Here is a 13,277-nt window from a genome sequence, read left to right on the forward strand (position 1 = left end):
GGAGATCACAGGCCTTTGTTACCTTTCTGTAACTCGGAAGGCTTAACAAACAAAATAAAACAAAACAAAACAACAAACCACCTTACATCTTTCCTTAGAGTTCTGATGAGATGACCATAAACAGGTGTGATTTTTAGATCCCACACCAGGACTAATAAAAGATGCAGTGGGTGTGAGCCCTCCCGGGACAGGGCCAGTCTCGGTACAATCACGGAGCTCTTCACCCTCTCCCATCCCAGCCAGGGGGGGGCGCATCAGACATTATACCTTGATGAGGAATTTAACTTGGTGAGCTTCTTCTCTTAAGAGTGTATGCACTGTAAGATATAAGACTGTTCCCGGTTAAAAATGGTTCCGCTTTCAAGACAAGAACAAGGAGGGCCACGAACAAGGGTCCATGAGCACAGCTACCTATTCCACGTCAAGTGAGCCGCGCTACACATTAATTTTTAATGTCTAAATAAATGAATGCATCAACTAGCCCAGGGCTGAAAATTCCCACCAATAAACATTTCTTAGAGTGGAGTCAGATTTCCATCCCTTATCAAATGCAAAGATGTTATCTGACTGACATCTTAATCAGTCACGCTTAATACTTCTATGTCTACATTTTACCTAAGCTTCAGATTCTGATGGCATGGAACACAGGATAGCCAGTCTGATGGAGGAAAAGGATGGAAAAGTCCAGGATCCCAGGCAACCAGGAAGATCAAGGTGAGACAAGCACAATGTGAGAGGAAGCACACGGAGTATAAGACATGGGATTGTTTGAGCTAGCTCTGCTGAAGAAGACCAAATCCATAGGTAGGTACACTCCTACCCTGCTCTCCGTCTTTCCTCCGTGTCGTGGAGATACTAGAGAACATGTTCCTTGCCAGCTGCGATGATAAATAATGGTTAACGTCCTTGGGAGTTACTAAAGGAATGGCTCTAATGTCTGTTTCAAGTTGGCGGGGGTGGGCACACAGTACAACTTAGAGCAGTCACCTTAATAGCTCTACTAAATGCAGTGTAATGCCCCGCTTCATTTTCATCTTCCCTATACACACACACACACACACGCACACACAAATGCAATACGTTACCCCCAAAAGATTAACATGTATTTTTCTAAAAGTGAAATTAAAGGTCTCATAATTTAGGCCTTTTATAAGATGGTGCACATAGCCAAGCTCAAACCAAATCACATCCTAAAAGAAGAGCCCATAATTTTGTATTACATCACTATGCAACTTACATACAGGTACACTTCATTTCATTCCATTTTTTTTTTTTTTTTTTACAAATTGAAAGTTTGTGGCAACCCTGTGTTGAGCAAGTCTATCGGCACCATTTTTCCAACAGCATTTCCTCATTTCGTGTCCCTGTGTCACATTTTGTTAATTCTTGCAATATTTCAAACTTTTTCATGATTGTTATACTTGTTATGGTGATATGTAATGAGTGATCTTTGTTACTATTGCAAAAAGATTAAGACTTGCTGAAGGCTCAGATGATAGTTCATGTTTTTTGCAATAAAGTATTTTTTAATCAAGGTACGTACTTTTTTTTTAGACATAATGCTATTGAGTACTTAATGGACTACAGCATAGTGTAAATATAACTTCTACGTGCACTGGGAAACCAAAAAATTTGTGTGATTTGCTTTATTGCATTATTTGCTGTACTGCGGTGATCTGGCACCGAACCCAAGGTATCTCTGAGGTATGTCTGTACAGTGAAGCATTGTAATGGCAGCATCTTAATCTCCTGGTAGGTAAATCAGCTGCCTTCTAACATGAAGGTAGCCTGATAGGAGAGTGTAAAAATATTCCTTATCACAGCATTCATAAGGGGCGGGGGGAAAAAAAAGAATCAGAGTGCCTCTCACCCAGAAAACAAGGCAGTCAAAGACACTTTAATATGAAATTGTGTCCCCCAGTTTTTGCATCTGAATGTCAGTTGTGTCAGAAAGCCTAATGTGAACAGATTTATATACTGAATTGAGGTACAAAGGAAAAAAATAAGTCTTATTATAATAGTGATTGAATGGACACAGAACAACAGATGGGAACAACACAGATCGGATCGCTCTGCTATATAAAAATCACTCCATTTCTCTTAACATAAAAGACTTTAAAAGTAGTCAAAAGATCTAAGAAGAGGGACACACAACCCAGTACCAGCTCAACTGCCTTTTTATCTTGCCCAGTGCTTCTCTCCACCAAGTCATTCACATTCTACAGTGAGTTCTTCTGAACTCCTAAATATTGTATGTTTTCTCTCCACCTGCCCAACTTCCCCCAGTACATCTGGGGTGGGAGGTAACACAGGAGGCTGGTACGGTCAGGAAAGAATCTTAAGACAAAAGAAGAACCTTACCACTTCCGGGAGCAGCTTAGTCGAGAGGTCATGGATGGCTTTGACCACTATGCATACGGATGACAGAAGGAATATCACCCCCAAGATGACACAGGCTCTGCAAAGAAACAGAACATTGGGACTCTTTACTGGGAGAACTCCACCCTGTTGATTTACACAATGACAGTGACAGTGACACAGCCCGAGGCACTGGGATCCACCGTAATTTGCCACAGTCCCACCATGACCAACCCTAGTCTCAGAACTGATACAGAATCATCTCCAGAAGAATACAGTTCAGAGATGTATCACCAAAATCAGTCCCGTGGGAAAGGGGCTCACCATGGTACATGACCTCACAGCATCCCACGAATGCTGGTGTGGGAGGGTCTTCAAGGCCATGAAATCCTTCCCTCTTGCCTGGCAACACAATATTTCACTCCTCCTCCAGCTGGAGGGTGCAGAGTTTAATAGCAAAGAGTGGAGGCTTTGGAGGGGGTGGGGGAGGGATGGATTGGGAGTGTGGGATTAGCAGATGCAAACTATTATAATACAGAATGGATAAACAACAAGGTCCTACTGTAGAGCACACGGAACCATATTCAATATCCTGGGATAATCCTTAATGGAAAGTAATATGAAAAATTTTACATATAAATGAATCACTTTGCTGTATAGCAGATATTAGTAACATTGAAAATCAACTATACTACAACAAAATAAATTTTTAAAAAAGAGAGTGGAGGCTCTGGCACGAGACATCCCAAGCTCTACCATTTAACCTGTTGGCTGATCTTGGTCAAGCTACCAAACTTCTTTTAGCCTCATTTTCCTCACCTGTCAAATGGGAATACTATTTCCTACCTGAAGATGAAATGAGATAATTGCACAGAGCACAAAAAAGTTACCCGTTAATGTTGGCTTAAACAAAGTAACTGAAAAGCCCACCCTGGATGTCTCTTGATGATATGACAGGATAGACACCTTTGGATTTTCCCAAAGATAAAAAGAAGGAATAATTTGGTAATGACAAAAGAAGAGTATTCATGGCAGGATGGAGTGATTCTTTTAAAAGAAATGAGAGGAGAGAAGGAAGGATGAGGTCCGCCAAGACAGCCGGCACGGGGGAGGAGGAGCGAGTTAGGGATGAGGCCAAGGGTAAAGCCAGAGGACACCGAGACAAGGGTTGGGGATGGGAGTTGGGAGGACGTCTACGGGCTCGGGATGCATCAGCTGTCTCTGGCAACCCAGACACAGCAACTCACAGGAGAAAGACAGACAGAAAATGAAAGTAAGGCTGAGGAAATGATGATAGTAATACAAGGGTCAAAATACCAAACGAAAAGGAAAAGAGAGAGAAAAGAGAAACAAATACAAGAATGACTGCAGTCAGCCCTAGATCATTCCTGTCCCAACATGAGGTCACCATCATTTGGCAGCCTTCTCAGCCCTCTTCCCCAGCTATCAGATAAAATCATTTTTCATTACCCACCTTGGATTCCCTTCTCTGCACTAACGGAATGGCCCAAAGTGGCACGTACTTAGAATCCTAGTCAACCCCAAACCTAAAGGTCAGAAATAAGCATGTAAACAGGCTGCTTGCAGTCTACTCAGTAGGCTTCTAATTAACACGTTAGTTGTAGGTTTTATTCTTTCAAAAACACAGACAGAAAGAAAGGATCATTGCGGGCTGGGGTGAAACACAAAAGAACATAGAGATGTAGGAAAAGTAACGCACAGGCTGGGGCTCTTGGTACAGGCTTGAGCAAAAGGAAATCCTGGCCCTGTAAACCAAAAGGATAATCTGCCCTGGGTGCCATACATCCCCATAAGGAGCCAGGGGAAAAACATGCACTCACGGGGGAAAAAGATAAAGCAGGCCAAAAGCACACAGGGACGCAGCAGCAGGAGTGAAGAAGGCTAACGTAGGCAATGTGCCGGGTGTGGTCACCACAGTCCTGGCAGGGTGCTGGGGGCAGAGGGGCCACAGCCGAGAGGACAGTCATGCAGGATGAGGTGGCTTACTGGAGGGCCCTTTAACTGACGAGATACTGGGGCAGGACCAGGAATTCCAGGGCTTGGGAGAATCAAAGCTCCCAAAGCAACTGGCCCGAGGCCCAGCTGTGCCACAGGGAAGATGGCTATGGGCCCGCTGTGCCTGGCACTTAAAGCAACCATTTCTTCAAGCAACTGGGACCATGAGAGGTGCCATTTCAGGAAAAGAGCCTAAAAGTCAGGCCTCCATTCAAAAAGCTCCTGAGTGAGTAGCAGAGATGCTCTCTGATTCATCCTTTCAGATAAATTCAACCCCCAACTTAGCTTCTCAGACCCAACGGCAACTTACACTCCACTGGGGAATTTTTTGGAACAGTGGCCCAAGGACTGCTCCTTGGGTCAATTTCATCAGAATCTCTGGGGGTGAACCCAGGCATCTGTATTTGTTTAAAAGCTCCCCAGAAACAGAACTAGACCCACAGACATAGAAAACAAACTTATGGTTACCAAAGGGGAAAGGGATGGGGAGGGATAAATTAGGAGTTTAGAATTAACATACACACACTATTATATATAAAAATAGATAACCAGCAAGGACCTACTATATAGCACAGGGAACTATACTCAATATTTTGTAATAACCTATAAGGGAAAAGAATCTGAAAAAGAATATTATATATATGCGTGTGTGTGTGTGTGTGTGTGTGTGTGTGTGTGTGTGTGTGTGTATATATATCTGAATCTCTTAGCTGTACACCTGAAACTAACACAACATTGTAAATCAACTCTACTTCAATTTAAAAAAAGTAAAAGCTCCCCAGGCAATTCCCTGAAGAATCTCTCACCCAGGACTAGACCCAGGGGAGGCCATGTCCTTAGGGAGCTTCCACTGTGGGGTAAAAATCCATCACTCTCTGGACGGAGGGAGCAGTCACCCCAGGTGCTGAGGAAGGAAGGGTCTAACGGTCCCTCAGAGACTTGCAGTATATCTGTTACTTGATCAGCCCTTTCTCCCTGACACGTGAATAGCGCAACCACCACTTGGGTGCTAGACCTTCTACAATTTATCACCACATCCCCAAGAAGCCTCCATCTCCATAATCCTCTTAGGGGGACAGACACAGATGTCTGAGCTGCTTCCTGACAGGGAAGAGTGACGCTGCAGGACTCTCTGTTTCTCCTGATCACTGCAGGCATACCTTGATAATGCACAAAAGGTGGATTTGGATTTTGTTGCATTTTGTTAAGGAGACAGGTATGCAGTGGTCTCCTTACATAATATCTTGCTTATACATTTTTAATCAAAACTACCTACCAATCCCTTAAGGGCGAGAACCATATTTTTATATCTCAGTATCTACAGCAGCACGCAACAGCTGCCCCTTCATGCATCTGTAGAGTGGATGTAATCATTAACTGATTACGTAATCACTAGCTGACTTGTAAGTTTCCCCCCCTAGAGTTTAAAGGGGCATCAACCGCATACCAGTGGGCTTGGGAAGAGGAAAGGGACTCCTAACACTTGAGCCAAAATGCCTATGGAATAGCCCACACTGTAAAACAACTCTGAAATGTAATGAAAAAATCCAAAGAAATGGATGATTTGGTTTATTCGCGTTGAATTTTACAGATCTGTCGTCATATTTTCTTCACAAATATACCGATGAATATGCTCAAAATGTTTCAAAAACCTATCTTCATTTTCTTTTAAATGTGTTGCAAATTCAAAAGCCCACAGTCACCCTTCCATCAGCACTGCTGGAAGCCTGTGTGTCAGAGCTCCCCCAGAGCTGAAAGCAGCTATTATGAGCAGAGGGTGTGATGCTATTTTTTAACATGTTATTAATAATATATTGTGTTTACACAGCAGCTTTCCCCTCAGGTGCTCAGAAGTGCACATCAGCTCATAAATGCCCCGGTGGCCACTCACCAGACCTGGGTTTTTGTTTTTCTGTTATTTTATGGATTGGGAGCTGGGGGGTGGCAAGAGTTGTGTTTCGTAAACACAAGGAGTCGAAATGGGAAAGTCGAGGGTTTGGGAGGCTTGCCCAAAGTCACCGCAGGAGTTTGAAGTCCATCCAGAAATAAAAGCCGGGTCCCCTGCCGCCCTCCCGGTGCTCAGCCACCCGAAGGCTCTGGCCATTCACGTGACATCCTCACCCCACCACTGCCCCGGGGCTGCGGTCGTCTACGGGATGCAGGGGAGATTTGGGTCAGGAGCAAATACTGCAAATACGGTGACTTCTGAATCGGCAAGTGTGGGCTGTTTCCTGGTTTGGGGGGAGACGGCCGGGGGGCGGGGGGAGAGCGGGGGAAGGGAATTGTTCCATCAGCGCACCTTGGCCTTCACCTGGAGAGGCTAGCCTGGCACATGAAGAGGGCAGTGTGTCCGCAGAGCCAGGTCACCGCAGTGAAGGCAGACTTCTCCTCCCTCCAGCCCAAATCCCACAGCAGGAAAACACTGATTCAGAAAGAGGCAAATGATGGCTTTTACAACCTGTTTTTTGGATTGTTTTTTTTAATCCACGCACTGGCTTATTTAAGAGATCTCCAATCCTTACCAGATATTTGCCTTTCCTATTGTGATTTTCCCTTTCCTAGATACAAACAACTATATGTAAAATAGATAAACAGCAAGGATTTACTGTATAGCACAGGGAATTATACCCAATATCTTGTAATAACCTTTAATGGAATATAATCTACCAAAAAAAAAAAAAACCCAATTCACTATGCTGTACATCTGAAACTAACACAGTATTGTAAATCAACTATACTTCAGTTAAAAAAAAAAAAAAACTTTTTTTTTTGGATGTGAGAGTGGGGAGGAGGGATAAATTGGGAGATTGGGATTGACATATACACACTACTATATATAAAATAGAAAACTAGGACTTCCTTGGTGGCGCAGTGGTTAAGAATCTGCCTGCCAATGCAGGGGACACGGGTGCGAGCCCTGGTCTGGGAAGATCCCACATGCCTCGGAGCAACTAAGCCTGTGCGCCACAACTACTGAGCCTGTGCTCTAGAGCCCACGAGTCACAACTACTGAGCCCACGTGCTGCAACTACTGAAGCCCGCGTGCCTAGAGCTCGTGCTCCCCAACAAGAGAAGCCACCACAACGAGAAGCCCGCACACCTCAACGAAGAGTAGCCCCGGCTTGCCACAACTAGAGAAAGCTTGAGTGCAGCAACAAACACCCAACACAGCCAAAAAAAAAAAAAAAAAAGAAAGAAAATAGATAACTAATAAGGACCTACTGTATAGCACAGGGAACTCTACTCAATACTCTGTAATGGCTTATATGGGAAAAGAATCTAAAAAAAAGAGTGGATATATGTATATGTATATGTATATCTGATTTACTTTGCTGTACACCTGAAACTAACACAACATTGTAAATCAACTACATTATACTCAAATAAAAATTAAAAAAATAAAAAAATAAAATTTAATTGAAAAAAAAGAAAGAGGCAAATGAACTACCGCCCCCTTTCAACACAATCTCCCAACCAACCCAGACTGAAGGTGCATTGAAATTCCCACAGGACCAGTGGTTGTCAAAGCGTGGTCCATGAACTAGCAATGTCCACATCACCTGGGAAGCTGTTAGAAAGGAAAATGTCAGAGGCCACCCCAGACACACTGAATCAGAAACTCTGCAGATGGGACCCAGCAATGTTTTAATATGTTCTTCTGACGCTCACTGAAGTTTGAGAACCACGGTAGTATTAGTCTTGCCAAAGACACATTTAATATCTAAAAGAAGACTAGTAAAATCCAAAGAAATGGTTAAAGTCACTAGCACATTTTTTTTCTTCTCCGAAAGACTGCCAAGTTCTCACAGTGTTCAACATTGTGAATCTATGAATCACCTTGCAGTCAGCATTAATTTTTGCCTCTGAAGTTGTAAGGGCAAAACCTGTTGGCAGACACTCTCACATCCAAAGGAGAAAAGGTTGGAAGTTTGGTCCCTGGTCAACTGCAGGTTTAAAGGTCTGTGGTTCACATGAATAAAGCCTGGGTCTTATCATACCCATTTCTAAATTATTTTCCAAAAAGAAGCTTCTTCTAACACATCCCCTAATTTACAAAAGACCTAAGACACAATAGCTCTGGCACTTAACCAATTCAATCTACAGCTTAAATTGTCATGTTTTATTTATCATCTGTCACCATAGTCTCCAAAGCACGTGTAATCTGGGTTGTCGTCTAGTCAAATGTGAAATAATGAAAAATGAAAGACAGTCAAGTGGCGAGTACACATAGTACTTAGGGGTGCACGATTTCTGATGCTGTTTTGTTCTAGCTAGTCCTCTTTCACTCCACGTAGTCTGCCATTTTAAATAAAGCCACGAACAAAACCAGCTAGGAGGCAGGATAAAGGGAAGGAGACAGGGTGCCAAGCATGCCGTGAGCCATTTCTCCTTCTCTGTAACCGCCATGCCAAACAGCCACCATTTTATTCAAGACTCCGTGCTCCTTCACTAATTACCACCAGCCACCCCCTCTCCCACCGCAGGACTTGCCGCCCCTCCTCTTCCCGTTCCTACTCATCTTACCTACTTGACCCGCCCAGGCTCTAAGACTCCATCTCCTCTCTCCACCCACATCCCCATCTCTCTTCTCTCTCGATTTTTAAAAAATATTTATTTACTTATTTATTTAGGCTGCACCGGGTCTTAGTTGCGGCATGCGGGATCTTTGTTGCAGCACATGGGATCTTTAGTTGTGGCATGCACACGGAATCTAGTTCCCCAACCAGGGTTCGAACCCGGGCCCCCTGTACTGGGACCACGGAGGCTTACCCACTGGACCACCAGGGAAGTCTCTCTCTTCTCTCTTTAGCTTCAACCTCATCCACCTGCTGCTTTGTGAACAGGCTGTGGTGAGGGGGAGGATGGCTTGGACCAGGGACCGTCACTCAGTCCAGAGCTCTCCAGGCACGGGGTCAAACCCTGTCCATGGTTAGATTGTCCATCTCCTCAACATGTAACCACTAAGAACCTCTCCTTACTCAACAAATGGCCCTTTGCTTTTACACCTAACAATACACAAGATGACTAATCCCATCCAAGTGAAATCTCATTTAGATAGAACTTTCTTCCTGGCTTCAACTTTAGGGACAAAAGTCAACATGGGGGAATTTGTTAAAGGATTAGATTCTAGAGCAGCGCAATCCAATACAATTTTCTGTGATGATGGAGGTGTTCCATTCTGTGCTGTCCAAGGGGGTAGCCACTAGCCATGTGTGGCTACTGAGCACTTCAAATGTGCCTAATACAAGTGAAGAAATGAAGTTTTCATTTTAACTACTTTTTAAATTAATTAAAATTTTAATTTATTTAATTTTAATTAATTAAAGTTTAAGTGACCACATGTGGTTAGTGACTACCACATTGGACAGTGGAGCTCTAATGGTTGGGTTGAAAATATAGAAGTTCACCCAAAACTTCAATTTAAATTTTTAAAATATATAAATTTATATAGATAGATAGATAGGGAGAGACAAAGAGAGAGACCCAGAAGCTGCTCATCTCGATCGGGTAAGTTTATAAAGTGGGCCAGCAGGAACTGCTCTAGGAAACCCTGCAAAGGGGCATCATGCCTTTGGTACCTCTCTTCAATCAACGCATCATTTCCCTCCCTCCAGTAAACCCCCAGCTCCCAGGTTTACATGCCAAGTTTCACGCTTGTTCTCATCTAATGTCAACCAGCCCCAGCACATGTACTGCTCCAGCAGGCTAACTGCATTCATTCACATTTCAAGGTCTACACGCCAAGGCTAAGGCAAACAAAATCTATTCCCAGCCTCCCGAGAGCACAAATCTGGGATGGGAAACCTGAAAATCATTACTGGACAGTCACTAGTTGTGAATGTGAGAAGAGATAATGGACAAGGAACAAAAAGAAGAAAAGGGTCAAAGGGATGAAACAGAACCTGGGGACCGAGTGGGAAGGAGGGATGGTTCACTGGTGTGACAGTTAATCTGGGTCTAGAAGACTGGACAGGAGTCATCAAGCAGAGAAGCCGGAAGGCTGTGGAGGGCGCTCCAGGCAGAGGGAACTTCATAAGCAAAAATGTGAAGACGTAACCCTGGGTGGTCCTGCTTCCATGGCAATTCAAAGTGGAGATGCGGTTCCTGGAGCATCTGGCTAGGGGGGCAGCAGTGCCAGACCACACGAAGGGCCCTCTGTGTCCTGGAAGTCCCCTCGAGATGGAGGGCACAACACCCACGATATGCACGACGTTTTCTCTGCATCTACTGAGATGATCCTGTGGTTTTTATCTTGTCTTCTGTTTGTTTATGTGGTGTATCACGTTGATTGATTTGCATATGTTGAACGATCCTTGTGAAACTGGGATGAAACCCACTTGGTCGTGGTGTATGATCTTTTTTTATATTGTTGGATTCAGTTTGCTAATATTTTGTTGAGGATTTTTGCATCTATATTCATCAAAGATATTGGCCTGTAATTTTCTTTTTTTGCTGGTACCTTTGTCTGGTTTTGGTATCAGGGTGATGGTGGCTTCACAGAATGTCTTTGGGAGTGTTCCCTCCTCTTCAGTTTTTTGGAAGAGTTTGAGAACGTGATATTTACAACGGATCTTAGATGGTACAAGGACCAGCGCATTGTATTTAATAGTTATTTATTTTTATGTACATTAGAAAAACTGATTTTCACCCCATGCCTCCAAGGATATTATTGCCTAGGGGAAAAAAGTCAAATATGATTATATTTAAATAAATGTTAAGTAAGCAATAGCATAGGTGGTACGTACGATAGGGCAAAAATCATCCAGGTGGAACACACGTCTGAGGCTGAGAAAGCCTGCAGGGGCGACAGGAAGTTATTAAACTGTTTTAAGCAAGAGAGGCCCATGATGTGATCTCGGCTTTACCAAGACCCTCTGACTGGGCTTAGAGTTTGGCAGCGTTGAAGGGAAGGAAACTAGAGGCAAGGGAATCAGCGGGGAGACAATGCTAGTAGGCTAGAAAACAAGTGACGACCCCCTGCAGAGGAGCCCCGACAGTCAGACAGAGGGATCAATCGGGAAAGAGCTTACGGAGGCAGAGTGGATGGAACACGGTAACTGACTAGAGAGCAGAGAAGGATGCCAGGAAAACCCTGATTTTCCTTTCCTAAAGGAAAGAGGTAGTGGCACATCCAAAAGTAGGAGGAATGAGCCTGGAGTGGGGAGCTGGTAGTGAGTTTAGTCCAGGACTCGCGAAGCTTGAGAAGCCACGTCCAGACAGCCAGATACACGGACCTTAGCTGAAGCGGCATCACCTGAGCCTGGCCGCCCAGGGCCATTTTCCTGTGCCCCTCGGTCTCACGATGCTGTTTCTGGGGTGTAGAGAGATGCAAGGAGACAAAGGAACAGGGCACGGCCATTCTAATGATTGCCAGACCCCACCCAGTCTGGTGCAAGGGGGGTGCGTGCTGAACCCACGAGCCCCCGACTCCTTTAATCCACCAACAAATACCAGTTGACGCCTACTGTGTCCCGGTACAAGGATTCAGCAGCCAGCGAAAAAGCATGTGAATAACTACCTGTTCTCTTGGAGCTTACACGGGAGAGACCGACAATAAGCATGTGAACGAATAAGCACAGTCTACATAGAAACATAAAGCAGCACAAAGGAGAACAATGGGAGTGTATTTTATATACAGTCATCCCACTTCTCTCTAAGGAGGGGGCGTTTAACCACAGACCTAAGAGATGGGACATGTGCTGTGCAGCTACCTGCGGACCAACACTCTAGACAGAGGGAACAGACAGCAAAGGCGCCTACGCAGGAGGTGAGACACAAAGACACGAGCACATCCATTTTGGAAAAGGACCAGGGTATGGCCTTGGGCAAAACAGGCCTTGGAAGCTAAAGAACAAAGGCCCTGGAGGCCAGAGTCCCAGAGACAAAAACCAGACTGGCAGGAATAAAAGATTAAGTTTATCTCTGTTATACTAAAGAGTGTACCTAGTTGCCACAAGACAAGAAGCTCAACTATAAATTTTAACCGCACCTGTTCTGGCGCTTTCTTGCAGAAAATTCTCCTGCACTCCTTTCCCCTCACAGAAGTGCTCCCTGTTCCCGACAGCCACCATGGAGCCATCTGCTGCTGATGAAAGAAGTTGGACAATTTCTGGAAATTATCAGTGATCATGAGACGAACCCTCCGTTTTGTTATAAAAGCAACTTGTCCCTTCTACTCAGGGAGCTGGTATTTTTTTTTCTTGCTTTCTCCCTTGTGCACAAGCTCTCTCTTTTAATAAAAAAAGCTTTGCTTGCCTAAGAGTCTTGTGGAAGATATTCGTTTCTATGGTATTGCTGTTTCAGCATCTGGAAAGAGCCCTGTAACAGAGGGAACCCAGCATATTCAATGAACAGCGATGGGGCCCACAAGGCTGGAACGCAGTGACCATGCAGGACCTTAACGGTCATGCTAAGGACTTGGTCATGCTAAGGACAGGAAACCAACAATGGATTAAGCAGAGAAATGACTCACATGTAAACAGGATCACTCCAGCTGCTCTGCTGAGAAGAGACCAAAGAGGGACACTGGTGGAAGCTGGGTGGCCAGAGAGAAGGTAATGTTGCCAGAACAGGTACCAGATCCTTGCTCAAAACCCATCAGCTCCCACCTTTAACAGGAGTTAACACAAATCTTTAAGAGATAAAAAAGGAAGCTAAAGGAAGAGAAAAACAAAAGGGGAACCAGCTGGAACCAAGATGGCAACTAATCCGACCTCCAACCATCTCATTCTATGCTGATTTTACTGCATTAGCATATTAAACGACACACCTACCTGCGGCCATGACCGGAAGTCAAGGACCAAAAGAGGATAAAGAGAGGGTGGCACCCCACTCCCTCAGAAAGCTGCGCCCCTTCCCCAATAGACTAATGCATATGCCTCCCCATCATGAGCCTCACTCCC

General features: G+C 44.5%; 1 protein-coding gene across 4 annotated transcripts in view; it reads right to left on the minus strand.

The window, feature by feature from the left end:
* TMEM163 (transmembrane protein 163) overlaps positions 1-13,277 on the minus strand; it is a 419,722-nt gene that overhangs the window by 42,864 nt on the left and 363,581 nt on the right. For all 4 annotated transcript variants that reach the window (XM_082465934.1, XM_082465933.1, XM_082465932.1 and 1 more), the window contains one exon: positions 2,362-2,458. In XM_082465934.1, the coding sequence (XP_082322060.1) occupies positions 2,362-2,458 (97 nt within the window). The remainder of the gene's footprint in view (positions 1-2,361; positions 2,459-13,277) is intronic.

The sequence above is a fragment of the Balaenoptera physalus genome (assembly GCF_965194825.1).
Source record: "Balaenoptera physalus genome assembly, chromosome: 6".
Lineage (NCBI taxonomy): Eukaryota > Metazoa > Chordata > Mammalia > Artiodactyla > Balaenopteridae > Balaenoptera > Balaenoptera physalus.